General features: G+C 45.9%; 1 protein-coding gene across 1 annotated transcript in view; it reads left to right on the forward strand.

The window, feature by feature from the left end:
* slc4a3 (solute carrier family 4 member 3) overlaps nucleotides 1-23558 on the forward strand; it is a 54634-nt gene that overhangs the window by 25484 nt on the left and 5592 nt on the right. The window contains 11 exon segments of the mRNA XM_048238706.1: nucleotides 2355-2517; nucleotides 4735-4985; nucleotides 5503-5681; nucleotides 7036-7256; nucleotides 13627-13772; nucleotides 14544-14724; nucleotides 15362-15497; nucleotides 18303-18483; nucleotides 22502-22604; nucleotides 22927-23111; nucleotides 23226-23448. Of these exon segments, the coding sequence (XP_048094663.1) occupies nucleotides 2355-2517; nucleotides 4735-4985; nucleotides 5503-5681; nucleotides 7036-7256; nucleotides 13627-13772; nucleotides 14544-14724; nucleotides 15362-15497; nucleotides 18303-18483; nucleotides 22502-22604; nucleotides 22927-23111; nucleotides 23226-23448 (1969 nt within the window).

Raw genomic sequence — 23558 nt, forward strand, 5'->3', positions numbered from 1 at the left:
GACCTGAATAGAGCAGAATGAATTGGATTGAGTGAAAGCTTGAAAACGGCTCTTTCTCCTCCTGTGTGTGGCACGCCGGGGATGCCTCTCACCTGAAATACAGACCTGGGATCAGGTGCACGAGATCGGAGCTCAGAGGCAGTAGGTGAGTGGGTGGGATTGTGAGCCTAGTAGCTCCTTTTTGCCCAGCTGGGATATCCTCAGCTTCTATCTGCCGTTTACCCAGGGCGTTTATGAAAGGCCGGCAAACACGCATCTGTTGGCACACACTGATTTCCCATTTGCAGCACCACTGTTTGCCTCGCTACCGCGCTGAATAGAGATGCAATCCATAACCTTTACAGGGGAAGCAAGCTGCGCTACATTTGTGGGGGCTATTAACATTTGCACAATGTGTTGCCTTAAACAGGAGCTGGACAAATGCTGTGTTCGGCCCCTTGGCCTCTTTGTCATTCAGTGAGGTGTGGTTTTAGTGCCCGTGCTGCAATCAATAATGATAAAAGCGATAGAGCTGCATGAGGAAAAGAAAGAGCCCTGTTCCATTGCAATTGTGCAGTGATAATTTAGAGAGACAATTGAAAGTAAAAGAGCCAGAATGCAAGCGAAAATGTGTGTGTGCGTGTGCGTGCGTGTGCCCGCGTGTGTGTGTGTGTGTGTGTGTGTACATGTGTGTGTGAGTGAGTGAGAGTGAGTGAGAGAGAGAGAGAGTATGGCATGAAGAGAAGGAGAGAAAGAAAGGGGGAGCAAGAGAGAGAAAGAGATGCTATTACAGCTGCATACACTCATTTCTCCTGAGAGCAGGAAATAGAGCAGCGGTGGCCTTTTTTCTCTCGCTCCGCAGAGAGAATGAGATCATACTGTCAGCCAGTTAAAGCCACATAACAGCTTCACGTCATCCTTTACCTGCAACTGTGATTCCTCCTCCACTGTTATTGTTTGTTCGTCAGGGACCTTGTATGATTGCTTTACGGAAAAAAACGGGCATCCTCATCTATCTATTGCTCTCCCACTCGCTCCCTTTCCCTTCCACTCTCTCCGTGGTGAATGCCACTGATTTGGCTGGCATCCATCTCTTGTTTATTACAGAAACAGTCATTTATCATTTGGCTTCACAGGTCAGGGGCCTCATTAAAGTCACCAGTATGAAGAGATGAGATGAAAGGGACAGCACGTGGACATGAGAGCTCACCACTTAATGAAATGTTGTCCCCATTAATTCCTGCAAAGCCAATGGGACACAATTGACAAAGAGGACTTTGTCTTCATTAATTATGGGCCTGCCGCGCCCCCGTCACTCCCCCGGTTGGTCATGTTTGGCCCATCTGCTGCCGGCTAATTATCCACCGCCACTTAAAGAGAGCCGCTGATCTCCACTCCGCGCCGAAATCTGCTCCCTCAAGAGCCTCCTTTTTGTGGGAAGTGAAACAGGAATTGTCCAGAGACTTCTCAGACTTGTCTCTTTTGAACGACTATGTGAGCTATGTGAGAGGAGGTGTATAAAATGCCAGCTTCCTCATGGGAAATCAGGCATCTTTAAAGACTTAAATGCCACCCCCCTGAGCCATAATGGCACTCCGGCGCATCTGAACTCCCACATTTGTTGGGCTGATTGTGCTGACTGGGCTCCATAACCTGCTGCACTGGGGTCCAGTCCGCAACATCACCACCAACATGATGTCTGTTGTGGGGTGGGAAGTGTTGAGCCAGCTCGGCCATTATCATAGGTGTCATCGGCAGGGTGGGTGACAGGGTGGCTCCAAGGCTGCTGTCTCCAGCTGGGCAAGTGACATTTCCCCTCATTGATCCACCAGCTCCCTGTCTACTCCCCCAATCACCAGGCCCCTGCCTCTTCAAAGCTCCAAACCAGAGCTCTGTGGTACAGAGGCGTTCCCCGTCAGATCGCCCGCACGGTTACCAAGGCACCGCCAGCCTGTGAGGCAGGGATCCCTGGAGATGCCCAGGGTTAGGAGAGGTCCTCGCCTGAGCGCAGGTGTGAGAGGACTGGGGGTCGGGGGAGGCCTCAGCACCAAGGGAGAGCAGGAGGTGCTGATGTGTGTGGAGTGACAGACAACAACAGAAGGTAGTGGGGAGATTTCCCATGAGGAAGCTGGCATTTTATACACCTCCTCTCACATAGCTCACCAAACATAACATAGTGTTGACACTGTAGACTTGTTTGCAAAGACAGAGTAAACATAATTTAATCTTGTTTACAGCTGCATCTGTGTTTTGAAAATATTTTTTTCTGTGGTAGATTTACATTATTCCAGAATCAAGCTTGCACTTCTACCAGTAGGTAGAGAAAGGTGTTGTTTTCAGAGCTAGCTTGCTAACGCTCTGACTTCTGACTGCAGGTTTTGGCTGAAGAGGAGAGGGATCCCACTGAAGCAGAGGAAGATGAGTCTGAAGAATTGGAGAAGGCCCTGTCTGTGGAGCGCTTTGGGGACATCATCTTGGAGACCGCGGCCAATGGCGCAGAGAAAATGGGCCGCAGCTACAATGAGAAAGACTTTGAGTGTAAGTGGTGTTGGGGAGTCACAGCCACAGGCCGTGCGAATAGGACTACAAGGCACACACACACACACACACACACACACATATTGACTTTCAAAAACTTGCAAATGTGCTGCCATCTTTGTTTTGTACGCGTTATCACTCATGGGCGAGTGGACCTTCCTAAGGGTCTGCTCAGTGCGTCTCGTCCCTTATACTTGCCTGGGTGAGATTAATGGCCCTGTCACTGTGAGAGCCACTTGTCAAGGCCTGGCTTCTAAGGAACGGAGCCTCACTTTAACGGCTCCGCTCTGTTCCGCTGACCCTCTCTGAGCCCTGCGCTAAGCCACTGGCCGCCCGCCACAGATATTGTAAATCTTGTCCTTGTAACTGAGTCTGCTGCACTTTTATGGAAAGTTTGCATGTCTGCTCTGCTTGCGCACAAATGTTTTTGTCATTATGTTAGAAGATAGATGAGTACTTTAGTAAAATAAAACATCTATAAACAGGCACATATAATGCATGTGTACATATTTACCACATACACTATGTACACAATAAGATATCCAATAGATATTACACTAAATTCAGATGTGAGATGTAGTTATAACTGCTCTCAGTATTTATATATAAATAATGAAGAACTTAAAATGTACAACTTGTTATGATTAATTTTTAAACATTATAAACTGTATAACTTTATAAAGGCTTTTCTTTTTTTGAGAACGGAAAGTGAAAAATGTGAAAAAGGGGAAGAGAGCTATTGAGAGTTGGATAGGGAAATAAGCACAGGTTGGGTTTGAACCAAGGGCACTTATACGTCTAAATGGGTGGGATGCTTCCACTTACATCTTGATGTTTTGATCACTTTTAATAACTGAAGCTCTTGTATAGGTGTGGACAAGTCCTTGTGCAGTTTGTCCTTATATATTTTTTGTTTAATTTGTGAGTTAGTTTTCTCAGTGGCTTTATAGAAAGTGAAGTCTCAACCAGTAATCCGTTGAGGATTAGTAAATCATTGTAGAACATTACACTGAACATTTTCTACAGAGGAAATTCCACTTATCCAGTCATTTTCCCTGATTTTTACGAGTTTGGCCTCAACACAACTTCAGACTACCTCCAGAGGCAGAGCCCACTTCTCCCAGCTGCTGTCTGTGGCTGCCTCAGCTCAGTATACTGTAGGTTCTTGTCAGTGGAGAATTTCTGAGGACATCACAGATGCACTGTAACCATTCAGCATAAACAGAAAGAGAGACAGTTGAAGATATACCCCAGAGTAAGGCCTTTACTGTATGTTCCATCATCTGGAGATCTTTGGGGTTTTGCTGTCAACCAACTGACACCTGCCTCCAGGTATGTGACTGACAACCCAAGGAGTAACTTTCTGACATCAAAGTTCTGACTGGTGGAAGCAGAGTACATTTAGGACAGGATGTCTCTCTACTGTTTCTTAGGCTGGTAAATGTGCTAGGCCTTTAGAGCCCTATGAGGGTGCCATGTTGACAGTGCAGTCTGCAGTCTTGGTTGATTAGTCATTGAGTCATCAGGCTGTTGAAGCAACTACATTGGCCCGTAAAGAATAAAGGAATCAAATGCAGTACTGTATAGCAGTTCTGTCTGAAAGGTGATCCATTTCTCAGAGATGAGATGATCATCAGGCTTAATCTGAAGAGTCTTGTAAGGTGTCAGGTAAATAGTTTCCAATTAATAGCCCAAGCACTGGAAGTGCAGGATGTGGTATGCCTCATGCACTGAAGTTGTGAAGCCCTATTGTTTCTGTAAGAATCATAATTATTATTACACGTGCACGAACGCAAGCACACACATGCACACAAACAAACACACACACGTACATGCACACAGACACAGAACAGGCGCGCACACACAAACATGCACACACACTGGGCTTACATGTTACAGTACCACTATCAGAAACCCAGTGCTTCCAATAACTAAAACTTGTGAAATGTAGCACACAATAGCTGCTGTATTTCACAAATGTGTTCACTCAGTAGCCCAATTTTGCGTGTCTGTAACTGCCAAGACACAAGATGATCTCTTGGTCCCTCCTTTGTTTGGTCTTCGCTCTCCCAGTGTTTAGCAGCCTTCCTCTAACAGAGGCCCAGGATTGGCCAGTTCGGAACTCGGCATGAAAACAGGAAAAATTCTTGACATGCTTTTCACAAAGCCTCCCATGTTCTCACCCTCTGCTTCACTCCCATCTTTCTACTCCCCCAGACCACCGGCACATGTTCCACCACACCCACCACCCGCTCTCCACCCACCTCCCCCCACCCCAGCGCCTCCGCAAGAGGGTGCTCAGCATGGACCGCCGGCGCAAGAAGAAACGCAAGAAAAAGAAGACCTCCATGCCCCCTTCCGAGGTGACCCCTACCATCCACGAGGTGGACGAGGAGGAGGCCGAGTCCGGCGCTGAGGGCCAGGGCCCTGCAGCCACACCCACGGAGGCGCCTGAGGACCAGCCGCAGGTAGGCCCATGTGGGATGCCTGTTTGAAACACTGGTCAATGGTTTACTCTAACTCGAGTTTGTTTGTATTGCATAATTGTTTGTTTGTATTAGTTGGTATATTTGTCGAGAGCATTATTGCATCACATTGTTTACAGATGGAATCAGGTCTGTACACAGTGTTATGGGTAGTTTCACCCCCAGCATCCAAGCGTAACCCCCATTTTAAGACACTTCAAGCAAAGCTTTGAAGGAGAATTCAGGGCAATGACAACTGCCACCTTTCCCTGACAGCAAGATGAAACTGAACAAAGAGCTGACACCTGAATAGATAGCAATCTGCTGAGTGTATGTTTAACAGGTAACTGCCCAGAAAGACAGAGCGATACACCAATATAGAGTGACACAAAGAGAGAGAGCGTAGACATGACCTCATAAGAATAAAAGTGAAAGTTTGAAAGCTGCCTGCTGTGTGGATGACAGAATGAGAGGGAAATTAAGTGTTCCGTGAGGGTAATGGTGTGTGTTGTCCTCTCAGTTTAGTTTGGGCAGTGAGGAAGACCTGGCAGCTCCCCTGCCTTCCAGCAGCTTCCACATGGAGAGCGAACGTCCCCCGGACCCCCAGGAATCCACGCCTGCCAAGGAGGACTCGGAGGAGCAGGAGGAGATGCAGGAGCGACAGGAGGAGGAGGAAGAGGAGGACGAGGCACCCAGCAGGTAGAGCTCCTGCACTAGTCTCCACTCCTTAACACTGTAACAAAATAAGTTTATTTTGTTGTATTTGACCAGCTGGATTTAGATATTGAGTGAGGTGAGAGGTGTGACAAATGTGCAGCATTTGCACAAAGTCTGCTTGTAATCCTGTCTGCTTGTAATCCCTTCCTCTCTCCTCTCCCTCTTGAAGCATTTCATCCCTTATTTTCACTTAACGTGATTCTTGATTTGACAGATAAGAATAGGCTTTGAGAGAAAAGAAGAGATAATTTTGCCTATGAATCATAGTTATTTCATCTTTTTCTATGGTTTTCTTTTTTAAAAACCATTGGCTGTTTAGCCAGCTGACACAATATATTTGAAAGTAACACTTTGTGAAAGAACATGAGGATGCGGTGTGTTTTGTGCCCAGGCAGATCTGTGTGGATATAAACGATGCTCATTGTGGTAATTGCCCAGAGGCATACATGTGAGCTCTGTCTGGAAACCCATCTGGCTTATAAAAACACAAGGCAATCAGGATATAAATTATTGGGTAAGGCCATGCATAATGTATAGGGCAAGCTGTGGATCTCCAGTCCTCAGTGATGCTCAGGTACTTTTCTGTTTTCATATCTGAACGCACTAATCCACACATTCAGCGTGGATTTATTTAGAATTTTTTGAGCCACATAAGAAAATTAGGACAATAGGATGCAGTGCTGTTGTACAATAGCACGAGTAAAAGTGGCATGTGGTTTTGCTGATGCAGCACTGAAGTGAGGGGATGCCAGTGTTGCAGCGCCATCTGCTGTTTGCAACGTGCAATCTAGTCTAGCGGGTTTACTTTGGAGCGTTTGTTTTTGTTGTCAATAACAGTGTAATGCAAATATAGTTATAACCATAAAATAACTCTGTGGATATGATGAATAGACTGCTTTCTCCCAAATTTCATGTATATATTTTGCATCTTGTTTTTATTGTGTAAGTTTTTATTTGGACCTAAAACATATAAATCAAAAGAATTGTGGTAGCAATTTGTTTATATTTTACAACAAATAAACTTCATACTGTCTCTTCATACACAGGTGCAGACCCAAAGAAGATGTTTATTTTAAACACAAACATTCAACTTTCAACATAAACAACGCACGTTTTTACAAAGGCTGCATTGTGATATTTATGGTAACCCGTAACTTGTAAATAATGTGCAGTCAGTGCATGTCTAGCTGGGTAAGATTCCTAGATTTGGTGCCTAAACAAAAATCAGTCTGTTATGTGTAGTTGTCAATCACATGTAAAGTTACTGTATGCTTTGTATCATGCACTTGTTTGTATCTATAGTCAAGTCTCTGTGCTCTGTGCTGTGTCTCTTCAGGTTCAGTCCAGCTGTGGAGCCGGCCAGTGTCAGCACGCGCGGCTGGTTCCGGCGGAAGCCCCTGCATCGCCTTCCGGGAGCCCAGCGCACCAGCTACGACCTGCGGGAGCGCATCTGCATCGGCAGCATGACCGCCATGGAGACGGCCGTCTACCAGAAGGTGCCCACCGACGAGGCCGAAGCCCAGATGTTGGCCAGCGCCGACCTGGACGACATGAAGAGTAAGCAGGCCAGCAGGGGGCAGGAGGGTCAAAGGGAAAAAGCTCTCAGTCACAAAATAAAAGTCCTCCCCCATTTCACCTCCTCTCATCTCCTGCCACTGCGTCAGCTGATTGGATTTATGACTTGCACCTCCTTTCCTTATTTTATTGCAGTGTCTGTTATGAATTTCATGCAGTCAGAAGTGACTCCAGTCCCCGGTTCAGCTCTGAGGGATGTATTAATGTGTGGTCAGAGTTCTGGTTCCTGTGTTTTCAAGTTCAGTTAAAGTCTGCCCCGCTACTGCAGCTCTGAGAGAGTCATCATAGTGGTCTGAGGAAGCCGTGTGGTTGTGAGGATTAGTGTAGTGCATGCCAAGAGTATTAAATCTTTAATCTACTCTTAATCTTTCTCTTTACTTCTATTTTTTTGTTGACGACGAAGCGGGATGGCTGCAGTAGTTTGGGTCTCGTCTCTGGGGGATCACTTTTAAAGTCAAGCTGTGCGATTCTAGGAAGGGTGGAACCCAAGAACGTCAGGCCCTGTTGGTCAAAGCCTCATTACGAGGCCATGCAGCGAAGCAAGGACAGCAGTGGTCTTGCCTGGCTATTTGTTTGTTAACTTAGAAGCCAGCCATTTGGTTTGTTTGAGAAAGGGGAGGACGGCTTTGTGGTCTGTGGGCACGTCCTCCATGTATGTGTTGTGGCGGTCATAGTAACTGCAGCCTCATCTCCTTGGCATGGGCCATCCAGTCAGTGGGCCCTCAACTCATCCCAGCCTTATTAAACACGAGTAAACAAACCCTGAGATTTCTCAGATGCGGTCGGGGGTCACCAAGGGCCCCTGTGTCTATATGGCAATTGGACTTTCAGCTATTTTCCTCCCATGATCGCCTGTAATAAAACAGTCTCCTTTGGACCCCGGGCATAGCTAAACAAACCTCAAATGTTGTGTGCAAGTAATGAAATGCTGAGCGATAGGCTATAATCAGCAGACCCTATCACTGACCCCTCCAGCTTTAAAAGTCATGGTGGACTAAAGAGGTTGCTAAATTTAATGTATGCTCATCAGATGGGATGTGGATTAAGCTCCATGATAAACCACTGCTATGCGTTAAATGCTACGTATTCCTCTCCTGTGCTGGGGGCATGCTGCTGGATTTCTTTCCAGAGATTTTGCAGCAAAGCCTTTGTCAGCATCCCCTCTGCCTGATGCGAGGGGGTTGGGGTTGGTGGGGGGGGTATAGTCAGAGTCCAGTCAGATCCCATGCTCCTCCACTTGCCCTCCCAGCTGTTGTGAGCTCTGTGAGATTTGTGGTGGCATGTCTGCCATGGGAACAGTTACAAACAACTCTTCATAAGCCAGCCATATGGTCCTGTCCTGCTGTGTCGCTGGGCTGGGAAACCATTCCCTGCTTTACCCTACACACACCCACACACACACACCGCCCTGAAATGTATACGTCAAGTTTTACCTGTGGGAAATTAGTCTTGTCATCTACTTTTCTACATCTGGATTGTTTATCAAGAAAACAACTGCAGATGTTTAATTGATTAACATCTTGTTTTAAAAGCAAAGATAATTCACAGAACGTGTTTCAATCTGAAACACTGCAACCAGAAAACTAGTAAATAGCTAAGTGATTTTAGATTGTAAAACAGCCATTTTAGATTTAGACCCATGGCTGCCCTCCACTGGCAGGCACACTAATCAGTCAGCCTGTAATCTGCTCTACCCCACCATATCCTGACATGCTGGAATAAATTAGGATTAACTCTCCTCAACCCAACCATGCACATCACTCACTGCTACTCACTTATCATATAAAACCAGCCTATTCATGGTGCCTGAAGCCCAGGTGTGTCAGAGTGAGAGTTCCCCTGCATGTGCATGCTGTCTCACCCCTGACACACTTCCAGGGTTGGGGAGCCGTGGACGCCTCCCTCCCTCATGACCATCAGAATGTGCAACATCAGAACAGCTGCACAGGACATGTGTGTTAGAGTGGCTTGTGAATGGAGAATGGGGGCACATAGGTCCACTCTCCTCCTCTCACACACTCTCTCTCTCTCTTTCTCCCGCTTACTCTCTCTCTTTCTCTCTCTCTCTCTTTCTCTCCCTCCACTCTTTTAGGTGAGTGGATGGGATGGGAGTTCAGTGAACTAGCCTCAGGCTGTAATTAACACAGTAGCTCAGATCGATTATGGCAGGCTCGACCCCGCTTGTGGCCCTTCCTGCTTTCAGAGCGCAGGCCTCATTGACTGCCACGCCAGATGGAATCGGAAACTGGGACCTTGCTCTGGAACAAGCGATTGAATTTCGGTGCCATGGGATGGCAGGATGGCTGTTTGCTGCTCATATCCGCCCCCCACCTTCCACCTCAGTGGCTCCACAGCTCATGCATCAGTGGGCGTGGAGTGTGGCTGACCGCCATTCTCCTCACACTTCCACACATTTGAAACTGATGCCGGATACATCATCTGTTTCACTGTTATCGGGGTTGCAACATCAACACATAGTAAATAACAAATGAATGCACAAAATAAGTCTGATGATAATTCAATGATTTACTTCAGGAGAATCTATCTGCCAATTTCCAAATGATTCCAATTGTGGGAGCATTAAAAAATCCATTCCATTGTGCAATGCTAAATCCTTTTTGCAGTGTTCAGCCCAATTAATATATCTTTGAATTAAAACCCCCATCTTTCATAATGGCACATGTGTGTGCTTGTGTACAGTATGTGTTTGTTTGTGTGGTGTTTGGGAGGTGCTCTGTTATGTCTGTGCCTGAGGTGTAGTGGCTCTTCCGAGCGCTGCAGCTCTCCCTGCGGCGAGGCCTGAAGAGGCTCGGTGCCGTGCAGGTACCAGGCGAGTGAGTGAGGGGAGCGCTCCAGTAGCAATCATGGTTTCCATGGAGACGTGGGATCTAGAGACAGTGCAGCCTATCGCCAAGCACCATGTTGTGCATCTGGACGCACTTTGACTAAGTGTGACGCCGAGACGACGTCTCTCTCTCTCTCTCCCTCTCTCGCTCGTTTCCTGTGTTTGCGCCGGTGTCGTGGCAGAGAGATCCTCAGGCCCAACCGGGGCCTCTGCCGTCATCTCTGGTCAGCGTGCGGATGTGTCGTCTGTGTGTGGCAGTGCAGCAAGAGATCGAGCGAGCGCCCATATTTGTGGATCTGCTGCTGTCCTGCTCTCTCCTCAACCAAGACTGGAGGTGTGGGTGTTGATTTTGCAGCGCGTGACTCATCGGCGGGTTGCTCGCGTGCTGCACGCCAACGCTAGTCTGGCTGCAGATTGGGGGTTAGCAGCAGGAGGGCGCCACCGGCGCTGGGGGAAGGTGGGTGGGGGGAAGGGTTGCTGACCAGTCCCGGCTACAGCTACAGAATCAATTGGCAACGTCACGGAAACCATGCTATGCTGCCAATAGGTTAGTGGAGAGCCAAAAAAAACCCTGTGCCTGTATCCGCAGTTCCCCCGCCGACTGTTGAGCTACTCTGGTGTCCCTACTGTTTTCTCACCTGGATCCCGCGTCGTCTCCTAGTTTGGTGGCTGACTGGATCGCAGAGCTTCAGGCCACACGGTACCGGGCCTTGCGTGCCTGGTTGGGAACTTCACATCAGGACCAGACCCTCGCTCTCACTGTCCTTGACTGTGGACCAAAAGCATTGTTGGACATCTGGCGATCCTCCCTGGACTGCATCTGATTTTTCTGTGTCCTTCACCTCAGGTTGATTGCGGTTCTTGGAATGGCTGTCATCCGTACTGCCTTATTGAGAAAGTTTGATGGCTTCATTCAGCTAAATTGACAAATGAAAGGGCTTTCTGGGGCAGTCCTCTGCTGAAGCTGCTTTTGGATTCCTCCGTGGACTTCCTAGAACTCACAACACTGATCTACCTCTTGGATAGAGTCCATCAGCAGAGGTCAAGCTCTCCGGGGAACCTTCTGTTCTTTTCCACAGTTTTTGTTTGTTTTTTTGGGTTATTTGCTCTGAGGTGTGGAGAAGCTCTGCATGGAAAGCCAGAGGGCTGGGCTGGGCTGCTAACACCGAGGCCACACGGACGGAGACGGTTGGGAGCGGGAGAGCCGCACCCTGGATGAGCAGGGCACCCACCTGCAGCGGGGAGGGGTGGACGCACGGGCCCAAAAGATGACAGACAAGGAGGCCAAGGAACACAGGGCCCGGAGGGGCTCGTCTAGCGCCACCCCGTCCCACCAACTCAACGCGGGGAGTGGACATGAGGAAGGGCACCATGGCGGTCTCTTCTCGGTGGAGGGCTTTGAGGACTTTGAGGAGTTTGTCTTAGACTTTGATGACTATGATTTGTTGGAATCAATCCACACTCATCTTGGATCCCCAGTGGATCCTATTCGTAAGTCAGAGGAGGAAGTAGGTATATGACATTATCAGTTACATTCTTTTACATCACTTACATATTTTTAAATCAGTTGTTTGTGTACATAAACTATGGATATTAGTAAACATGATCAAACCATTTAAAACATAAAGTGGGATTGAGTGTACTGTTCTTGAAAGGATTTACATTTGGGTGGCAAATACCATAGGCAACGCTGGAGAGCCCTGCAGAAACATCATTTGCGGTCTGCTTTTGTGGCACATCACTCAATGGAATCTAATGGCTATTTCCGTTTAGATGCTGTTATTATGACATTGTGGTAGCTCGAGCAGCCCATTCTGCATTCTTTTCATGGATGTGTCTGATGGTGATGATCGATCAGTGGGAGTTTTGAATCGAGTTGCTGCATCGATCTCATAGAGTAACACAAGCTAATTAAAGGCACACCCCACCCACTGTGCCCTACTCTGTGGCATGGCCCAGGGTGATGCCACTGCTCTGCTCAGCTCCCGTATTGATCCTGTGGCCCCGGCACACGGCCCTGGGCCTCTCTGTTGCACCGGCCAAGCGTTAACACATGCCATCATTGACAAGTGTTGATGAGCCAGAGCCTGACCGCCATTGCGTTGAAAGCTTTAGAGGCTCTGAAGGTTAGGACATGGATGCTTTTGGCCCTGCCTGAAAGGCTTTGCTGCAGCAGGCAAAAAAATAATGTTTGCTCTCCTGCAATACCATTGGTGCTTGGGAATGTGTGCATGTTTGAAATGTTCTAGAGCTGCCTCTTTTTTCCAGTTGGTGTCTGGATATTAATGAGTGTATTACCCAAGAGACTCATCCCCCACTCTCCACTCTTTATCAGCCCTTGAGCCTCTCTGGCTCCTCAGGGAGATCACAACTCCTCATGAGGAGAACTAGAGTCTGAAGGGCTCTGCACCCTGAGAAATATGTCCAAGCCACAAGGAAATACATGAAAGGCTTCAATTTTGTTTTGTTTTAAACATGTAAGCATGTTTGAACTTGTGTACACAACATACCTACAGTGATTGTCCTTGGAGAGGGACATGTTCCATCAGTGACCTGCTGTTGCCACTTCTGTAATTCCGTAGAATGAGGGATTGCTCAGTCGTTCAAAAAGCAATACTTCAGCAAATTTAATTTGCTGTTATAGAGCTGATTTTTTTTTTTTCAAATCTGCTCGGCGTTCTGAGCTGAATGTTTGCCAGTCGGTCCTTCGTCAGGATTGCTGTTGCGCTGCCATAATGGAATGGCTCAGCCAGAGTACAGCCAAAAGCCATCTCCTCCATGCAGTTAGGAGAAGGGCCCCATGGGAGGCTGTAACCCGCGAGCCGAGCATGTGCTGTAAAACGCAGCAGACGAACCGTGCAGAGGGCTAGCATGAAACCCGCAGTCAGAAAGATGAGAGTGACAGGACAAACATTTCACCCCCTGCTTGCCTCCCTTCCCTCTCTCTCTACGCTTTGTTTACCCCATGTCCTGTGACTACTGTGACAACACGAACCAGCTGGGGCCCGGGGCTGCCTGGCAAGGGCCTCTCCTCTCCTCTCGAGTCCCCAGGCCTTGGAGCTTGGCACTGGGAGAAGCCGAGGAGAGAGAGAGAGAGAGAGAGAGAGGGGCTCCCAGGAACACACCCCTTCAATTATCCCAAATTCAATAAAAGCCCTGGTTTGCGGGTTGAAATGATACAGTATTAAATCATGGCTCCTTCGATGAAAAAAAGGGGGGAAAATGGAGACGAGTGGCCTCAGGGCTCAACCACCCAAAGTAATTCCCTCTGTCGATTACTTTTTGCTTTGCCTAAGATTGCTCATCATCAGACTTAAAGAAGCCGCTGTTTAGTGTTTAGTGCAAATGTGGAAACATAATTGGAGAGGATATTCTAAACAATGTAATTTATCACTCTTTTGTTCCATAGACATTCCTCTTCATTGTTTGTGCCCTAAGTTGAAATTGTGTGCAAATTTCCAATCAACAGAAGTCTCATGCTCTTTGTCTTTGTCGTGCCGTTCACAGGTCACCGATTTGAGGACAATCCCGGGGTGAGGCGTCACCTGGTAAAGAAGTCTTCGAGATGCCTGGTTCCCAGGACAAGCAACAGCTCGCCTCCTCTTACCAGTCTGAAGAAAAGAAAGAGGGCAGCCGACAAGAAGACCCACGAGGTAAGAGACGAAGGACTGGCCAGCTCTGATGAATGCACACTTGGCCTCACAGACATTTGTCTTTCCCTGGCTACAAGTGAGCTTAATAATTCTCAATTTCTGTAACCCAACATCAATATTTGAGATTAGCTGTGCTAATAGAGGTGTGGGCTGGAAGCTCAGTTGAAGGTATTTCAGTTCAGTTTGCTATCTTTCCTTTCTTGGCAGGTCTTTATTGATCCTCCTTCTCTCACTTTCGCACACACACTGTCTCCCGCCCCCCCCACACACACACACACACAGACTCTCAAAGACAGAACAAGAGGTAGAGTGATCCCACTTGAGTCAATGTGAGATATGAAATACTGCCTACTTAAATAAATGCCCTGTCAGTCACTGAGCAGTGGAAGCTCCATGTAGAAGTGTGGGCTTGAGTATCTCAGCTTCCCCTAATTCTTAAATCAATCAACACTGTGGGCTCATTCTGCCCTGTGTGTGCATTAGATATTTAAGCAGTGGGCCATTACTCTAACGACTTCCTTTAGGATCGAGCCACACTCTCACCAGGCCTCTCTATCCTGGAAAACCATTGGCCTTCAGAGGCTGTCAAAGCTGTTGGTGAAAGCATCATAGAAATGGATTTAACAAGGCACTATTCTGAATTCATGCTGTGTCGGTGTGTGTGTGTGTGTGTGTGTGTGTGTGTGTGTGTGTGTGTGTGTGTGTGTGTGTGTGTGTGTGTGTGTGTGTGTGTGTGTGTGTGTGTGCATGCGTGGGTGTTTTCGGGGTCAGGTCTTTGTGGAGCTTAATGAGCTGATCACTGACAAGAACCAGGAGATGCGCTGGAAGGAGACGGCACGCTGGATCAAATTCGAGGAGGACGTAGAGGAGGAGACTGACCGCTGGGGCAAGCCCCATGTGGCTTCGCTCACATTCCGCAGTCTCCTGGAGCTCCGTAGGACCATCACTCACGGTGAGGAGCCATAGCCAAAGCTGCAGCGCTAAATGGGTGGTGAAACCTCAAACATGGCTTACGCTGAGCGTCCTAATACACCAATAATGTGGCGGTTGGGACTCAGGTTGATGCTGAGTTGGGTGGACTCTGAATCCAACATGTAAACTTAACTTAACACATAAATCCAACATGTAAACTTAACTTAACACATAAACTTAAAGACTTTGATCTAATGAAGATTCTAAGACTAATGGGCATAATGCAAAGCATAATGCTTATAAAGTTCAGGGCTATTGGCAGATGCAAGGTGCATTTACCTTAAAAAAATGTATCACAACATTATCTCCATAAAAACTTGTATTGCTTCCCCCAAACTTGCCAACTGGCAAGCCAGCAAGATGATTACTGGCAAACTGTATTTGCATACCTTCTCTCTCTGTTTAATTATTTGATAAATGGCATACATGGGCATTAAGTAGGTATGCTTTATTGCTGTTGTAGTTTTTAAGCGACTGTAAACTGTGATATTTATTCAATGTGCTGTACCAAAGACACTGAAAGTAAGTGATTTGTCATCAGCTACAGTACATGTAAGTGATTTGTAATCAGCATGAGAGCTGCCTCTTTGTCTCAAGCCCTCTGGCTCTTTCTGCAGGTGCCATATTGTTGGATTTGGAGCAGACCACTCTGCCAGGCATTGCCCACTTGGTGGTGGAGACTATGATCATCTCGGACCAAATAAGGGCTGAAGACCGGGCCAACGTTCTGCGGGCCTTGCTGCTCAAACACAGGTCAGAAAGGGTCACCCGTCAATAGCCCCACTCAGGGCCCATATCGAGCGCTGCACTGTGGTTGCCGTTTGCCAGGAGCGCTGCTGTCAATGGCTTCCTGGTGGATCGAAAAAGAGATTACACAACCAGCGATGCTTGCAAATAAATAAAAGAGTTATGATCAGTGTTTATACACTTTCTGAAAAGAGCTGTTCCGTAGACGGTTTTTTACAAAAAGGCCACATTTTTTGTCGGAATTCATCCATCTGCTTTAAAAAAATATGTCCAGCTGACAACTAGACTTGGGGATATGGAGGGGGGGGGGGTATGGGGGGTAGTACAGCTTTTGTTTCCAGAGCTGGAACCTGACCTCTTTAGTTGGTCACTGCACATAAGTGAACTAAAGTCTTTTGTGAACTGCCCTGCACAGTCTCTCTCTCTCTCTCTCTCTCTCTCTCTCTCTCTCTCTCTCTCTCTCTCTCTCTCTCTCTCTCTCTCTTTCTCTCTTTCTGTTTTTGTGCTCAGCCATGACCACTTTGCCAAGGTGGCCACACTGGACCCAGCAGTGCCATCAAAATGGTATCTCTGTGTGTGTGTGTGTGTGTGTGTGTGTGTGTGTGTGTGTGTGTGTGTGTGCGTGTGTGTGCATGTAAGAGTGTGTGTATGTGTGCAGTGCACTAACAACATTAACAGTGCATGGCCCTACCCCACTGCGCTCGGTGGGATGCTCTCATGGTTTGCCGATGATGTGGGGATGCTGGTTTTGATTACAGCACACCTTTGGGAAATTAATAAAGGCCATTAATAACATACAGCTGGTGTGCGAGGTTAATCAAAAGTTCTCTGGCTTGACATCTCTGGAATAGCTATTGTGCCATAGATCAATTACGGTTACGCAGTTGGAGACTGACTTACTCATGGGGTGCTCAACTGCTAAGGCTGATGTAAGTGCTTTGGTAGTGTCACTGTCACTGCTTATCTTGACTTTTCTGCCTGAGATTGGTTCTTCTGCATTAGAAACCTCTGATAGATCAGAATTAGGGTGCTTGGTGTCAGTGAAGTGTGTGACATTGGTTATGCGAGCACAGATGGAATTGAATGGGCCTTTTAATTGATTTGAGGTCTATTATTTCCTCCATTCAACACACTGCTACACATCATTGGCTTCGTTCAAAACTGGTGGAAATGCGGGCCGGTTCACTAGAAAGCACCAAGGTTCTAAGAATTCTGAACAGAACAGGTTCAAGATCTGTTTTCGTTTAGTCAAAAAGAAAAATGCCCTACAAGATATCTGATAGGTTTAAAAGAGTGTGGGCCTGTTAGTGAGTCCATATAACAACTTTTGAAGGATCTCTGATAGGTTTATAAAAGTTTGAGCCTTTCCCAGAATCGGAGGTGGCATCAAAGTGCCACCTCTCAACCCCCCCCCCCCCCCCAGACATAGGCTCATTTACGAGGGCGATTTGGCGGTCTTCAGCCCGCCAACCCACTCTAGGCCAGATGGCAGCACCTGTGCTCATTTAGAGGGGATCACTGCAAAGGGCTGCACTGCCCAGCAATAAAATAGTCCCACGCAATCACACGTGCACACGCAGACACACACACACACACACACACACACACACACACTCTCACACACACACACACACACACACACACATACACACGCATACACACGCATACACTCAAATGTGCTCCCTCACATGCAGAGAAACACAAATCCAATGTGTAGTGTACACACACAAGCGATCAGTGACAACTGAAAATTTGCAACATTTCCCATCATCTCATCAACGCCTTTCCATGGGAAAAAGTGTCTAATTAGCCCGCGATTCCAAGATATGTATTTATGATGTGGAAAGAAATACTTCAAGGTGCAGTATAACTTAGCATGGCAGTTAGTCATTCCTCTTTAAAATATCTCCTGGAATTTGGGTGAGCACAATTCCTTTTTTGTGTCACACCTTTCCTCTTTGTTTTTTTTCTCTCCTTTTTCTCTCCTCTTTTTGTCTCCTTTTTTCCGCTCTCTCTCTCTCTTTCTCTCTCACGCTTTTCTGAACCTGCGGTGGCGACCGCCGGCCTGTGCTCTAACGGGGGCCCGAGGAGTCTTAATGAGCGTGGCTGATGTCACTGCCTTGGAGGGCGGTGGAGTGATGAAACTGTCTGTGCGAGGCGTCGGCCTGTAGGAACACTCGGCTCCATCTGGTCCCCCTAACGCCTTGGACCGAGCCAGGCTCCAGAGCGAGAAAGAGAGCGAGGGGGTTGAGGCGGGGGGTGGGGGTGGGGAGGTGGACTCAACCGAGCTCTCCGCAAAAAACATGTATTGAGCGCCGCTCAGACAGGGCCTCTCGCACTCTTAAGTTATGTCTCTGAGGTCTGCCGTTACTTAGAGTACTTATTTTTCTCCCATCAAATATCTCTTGATGCAATCGGACCGCATATTTATATTTGTCGTTTTAAGAATGTCTTTATTGATTGCTTTGGCACTTTTTTCCTGAAACGACTCAAGATATGTGGTTTGGTTTGCAGTTTCATTGTTTATATGGGGAGGTATGGTTTGCTTTTTGGTTTGCAAATCTCTTAACCAGAGATGGAAACCTGCCTTTTTTCAATATCTATTATTCATAATCAAGGGGAATTTTTTTCCCCCTCGAAGGGCTTAAATCAACACAGATCTTGGTCTTGTGCTGGAAAGAGTGAGAGAATGCTTTATTACTGGCTTAGTGCCGTTGGTTCTGAAGAGATAGAAAGTTGATGCAGAGTTGATAGCAGTCCATTCATCTTATCATCTAATCACAACATTCAAATTGTGTTCTCCCTCCACAGCCACCCAAACGATGAAAAAGAGGGCCTTTTCCACCGGAACCATTCGGTCAACAGCCTGGGGAGCTTCCGTAACCATAACCACGTGCCGGACACTGCCTTGCCCCTGGTTCCCGAGGACCATTCCGGGAGGCGCAGCAGCAAGGCGATAGACCACGATAAAGAGGTGTTTGCTAGCTTATTTGTGAGTGGCTTGGCTGTCGCGCATTATGCTATGTGTCACATAGGGGCTCAGAGCTCCAGAGGGTTAACGCTGGCAGTGGGGAATGCTCAAGCACGTAGCACAGGACCTTACCTGCTCTGGCACCAGGGGCATCGATACCCTTCAACCAGTGGGAGGTGATGCTTCTATGCCAGACTGGCGTAATGAGAGGGATCTCTTGGTGCTACGTGCCTGGCATTCATGCGTTAACACGCACTGGAGCTCTGTAGCCATGCGCTGAGTGGTACTGTAAATGGTTGTGTGTAGAGTAGGCCGGTAGTGCTTGGCCCGCAGAAAGCCTGGGCTCCCCACATGTGCTACATTAGAGCTCTTTGTCAGTCTACAGGTGCTTCTTGTTAAAACTTCTTGATGCATTAGCTGTGAAACATTTAATGTTCCCCATGGCTAAAAATGTTGGCAAATTTGGAACAGCTCATAAAAGTGGTAAAGAAAATTGAAAAAAATCTGCTCATATTAAATTGATTGAAAGTGATTTACCATTCAGTGCCTTTGTCACCTGGTACTGTAGATTCACATCCACTGATAGGAGGCAGGTGTGTCTCCTCATTAGGGCACATAGAAGAAGCGATTTCTCCTTAACCCTGCGATCAGAGGGGTGAATCTCACGAAGCCTGTCAAACTGACATCAAAATATTATCTACCTCATTTGATTGATTTTTTAGTTTAAGTGACTGAATAGAATGTGAACTTTTATTTTTTGATAAAAGTATTATAGTAAAACAATTTAATATAACTTTATTTCAATGTTATGATAGCAAGATCCAGAATAATTCTCATTACCGATATGGTAAATGACAAACGGAGACGATTAGTAAGAAAACACATTTTTTTTTTTTTTTTTTTTTTTTTTCATTTACACAAATAAGTACATTAAATGAACAGTACTGCACATCAAAATTTATATTTTATATTTTTTAATTTCCATTTTAAATGAATTAACTCTCATTACCGAAATACAATGTGTATTGTAGAGTTACATTTTTCAAATAATCTCTTTGTTATAGATATATTTTGAACAAAACCCACTCGTGGGGCACAGTTAAGGAACATATTATAACTAAATGAAGAAATGTTTGTCTCTGAGAAATAACATCTTTACAATATCTATGCATTTTTATGCATTACTGTAATGAAAAGTCTGTTACGGAGGATGAGAATTTATGTTACGGTAATGAGAATGATTTCATTTTACCAAATTAATTTCAGATACACACAGGAGAGGTGTTAAATTGCTAGTGTAACAGGAAGGGGATTTACCAGAGTGGCCAGTCAACAACCAAGCACTTTTACCATCGAAAAAATCACCAACAAAGCAACCATTGTGGGTAAAAAAACATCACCAAAAGAGTAGCTTTCGAGAGCATTTCACTGGGCTTACAAGCAGATACCTTCCTTCGTCTGTGTTTTGTTGAATTAGAACCCATAACACCTCCAGAAAGCTCAACAGTGGTGTCTGGCTTCCCAGATCCACCCTCCTCCACACTCCTGATTGGTTCTCTACCAACAAATACCAACAAATTCTTTGGGCATTCCTGTTCATTGCTGTGGCTGTTTATGATCCAATCAGCAACATAACCAGACAAACCTCAAGCCCTAGAGTGGGCACCAACAACTACCACTCTGGAAACACAGCAGCCAGATTTAACACATCTCAGAGTCAATTCAGGTTGCTATAAGGGCCTCAGTCATGGCCACTGACTTCCTTTTTTAGTCCCTTTCAGTGACCATATTTGAATACTAAAATCTAACAGAAGTGTTGTGGTCGACTTATAAAGCCTCAAACACCTATCTTCACTGTGTGTGCTTGTCAGCCACCTTCCCTTACCTCTGATACCAGTTCTGCATACTTTAACTTTCAAAGGCTCTTTTTTTTCATCAAAAGAGAATAGTTAGCGCAATAAAGTAGACAATGTGCTTACTCTCCGAAAAAAAATGTCATGTCTGGTCTCAAAGCAGTCACATCCCTGACCCATATGTCTCTCCAATTGCAGTGGCATCCATGGCCCTAGCTCTCTCAGTTGATCTTCTTCTCCACATCATGCCAGTTCATCCATTTTACTTGTTTTGCTTGAGGCATTGCTGTTGAACGTCTAGTTTGCTCCTCTTGTTCTCAAAACAAGCTGGTTACCATCTGTCTCTTCTCCTGTGCTGTAGACTTACAGTACCCCACACTTTCCAACTGGTACCAAGACCAAACTCTTTTCTTCTTTTCTGCTCCTGCCCAACAACATTGTACCACCTCCCTAAATTCGTCATGTTTTTCACAATAGACGGAATCACCTCGCCATCAATATACAACTTTTCTTGCACTAGTTTCCCTCCTAATAGATACACCTGTACATTTGCTAGGTTATATCCTTGTTATCCATTTTATCATTCAACTTGGCCTACGGGTACATGGAACCAACGGATACATGGTCACAGGTATATTGGTCATGTCACCCACATAGGCTCAGATGGGAGGTATCCTGCACCTTTTACTGAACCTCCAACAACCAATTTGACAACCCATTATGGTGCCCTCATAATTACCTCCATTGCCATGGTGAAAACCAATGGTAGTTAAAAGAAATAAAAAGAAAACATGACATTACTGATTGACAAGAGATAAAAAAAAACCCACAAGCAACGGATTAAAACACTATCATTGGTCTTAATGCCGGTGTTGTGGTATGCCATGCAAGTAAACTTGGCACCAAAAAATGAGACAGAATCCACAGTCAATAACACAGAGCCAGTACAGAGCAGACCAGACAATCAGGGCAAAATTATATCAAGGGACCGGGCGAAACCGTAGATAAAACAGTAAAGTTAGTCAAAAAGATTTATCATGAAATAGGCTACGCTTGAAAAAATGATCATCTGGGGAGGACAAAGCGGGATCACAAAGCGGTATCACATCAACTGTTTTAACGCCTTTTAACAACGGGCTGAGAAACAAGTTAGTGGAGAGAACACTAGATGTTAGGTGAACCTGACTAGTAGAGGGAACAGGTCATCTTATATCAAGATCATCACTGCATCATTACCGCAACTCAGCTTCTCATTACCATTATTACCCTTTAAAATGCGTGGTAATGAGAAATTGGAGTAACGGTAATGAGATGTCCTTGACTAAGTTGGCAAATAACACAAAATGCTAGCAAGCTATGTAACCTTAACCTTTACAAAATATTAAAGTCTTATATTGTCTTTATCATCATAAAATATCATTTCAAGCATTGAGTATCGCAGCATATCGGTAATGATAATCAGCAGTGTGACAGAATAAAGATTCTATGACATTTACACAAATATCATGATGTGAGAGAAGAGAGAACAACTGAAATTGACTCCATTTTAAACCTTTTGTCCCAAGTGATGCATCTTGGGTCTGCTTGTTAATGTAATGGAACAGTGTACTTTTTATAGGCAGGCAAGTCGCATTACGGTAATGAGGAACATTTATTGTGGACACAATATTTTTACAATAAATGTAACCTTTCCATTTTGCAGTGGTGCAAAATATCATAAATATAAATATTAACCATAAATATAGACATTTTTACACAACTTTGCATAATCTTCTTCAATTTATGTAAAAAGGATTTTTCATGAAATTAAAACAAACAATAGAATAATGGATCCGGACACATTTTGGTAATGAGAATTCACTGTGATTTTTGGTTAAATTGCTATGAAGTAGTGTTATAATGATAGTAAAAAACATCTGTCCCTATAGTATTCTTTACTGTCTTTGTAGAAAATATCATAGTTACTATTAATAAAATATTGTTTTCGGAAAATAGAACCTGGACATAACCACAGCTTCGTGAGAATCACCCAGTCTAGGCAGCTTATGTGCTGCTTTTCTTGCTTTGCTGTAAGGAGGGAGCCGTTGCATGCATTGCCTGCCAACGCTTTCCATTGCTACTGCCGTTACAAAAATCAGAATGTCACACATTTTTTCCCTGACCACTCGCTTTTTTATTATCAAAAGAAATCGCTCCACCCTCTCCCCGCTGAGAGCCATGCCGCCGCCAGGTCCATGAAGCTCATGGCAAAGATTCCCAAAGATGCTGAGGCCACTGTGGTCCTCGTGGGTAAGTCCTTTCACACTCTCCCCTCCCGCTCACATCTGTCTCCACGACTGATGGCTCAGACTGTCATCTAACGTTGTTTATGGGGCTCCAGCATGTCCGACTTACAGAGCACTCGGCCATGAACGCATAGTAGGGGGAACAATGCGCAACGCTGAGAGTCACAGTGGTTTTGGAGTCAATTTTGGGGAGCGTGCCTGACCATAACCCAAATGCTCTCTAAGTGGAAGTCATGTAATTAAGTATTGTTAGTGCGTTCACTCGGACTGGCTGCCCGCGAGCTTTATCCTTACTTCACCTGGGTGATTGCTGCTTCTGTGTGCAGGCTGCATGGAGTTTCTGGAGCAGCCTACCATGGCTTTCGTTCGGCTCAGCGAATCGGTTCTCCTGGAGTCAGTTCTGGAGGTGCCAGTCCCTGTCCGCTTCTTGTTTGTACTGCTGGGCCCAAGTCAATCCAATATGGACTACCATGAAATTGGACGGTCCTTCTCAACACTCATGTCTGACAAGGCAAGGGAACTTTCCAGTCACTATTACTGAATGTCATGCACTATATAAGTATAAGGTATACTTGAAAGTTCATGTTTCCCTACCATGCCTAATTATACTATTTTAATGTTCCAGAATTTTCATGAGGTAGCCTACTTTGCCGATGATCGTCAGGACCTGTTAAATGGCATCAATGAGTTCCTGGACTGCAGCATTGTGATTCCGCCCTCTGACGTGGAGGGCAAAGACCTCCTGAAGACCGTGGCCTCCTTCCAGAAACAGATGCTCCGCAAGAGGAAAGAGAGGGAGCAGAAGAAGTGTATGAACGCAGCGCCGAGAACAGAGCAAGAGTCTAAGGGTGAGTAGGACTTCTTTAACCTCAAATACTTTCCCTCCTATTCTTATAGTTATTTTTAGTCATTCTCTTAGCCTGGGTGTTCCCATGCTGCCTTGCGCGCGATTTGATTC

The sequence above is a fragment of the Alosa alosa genome, chromosome 3 (assembly GCF_017589495.1).
Source record: "Alosa alosa isolate M-15738 ecotype Scorff River chromosome 3, AALO_Geno_1.1, whole genome shotgun sequence".
Lineage (NCBI taxonomy): Eukaryota > Metazoa > Chordata > Actinopteri > Clupeiformes > Clupeidae > Alosa > Alosa alosa.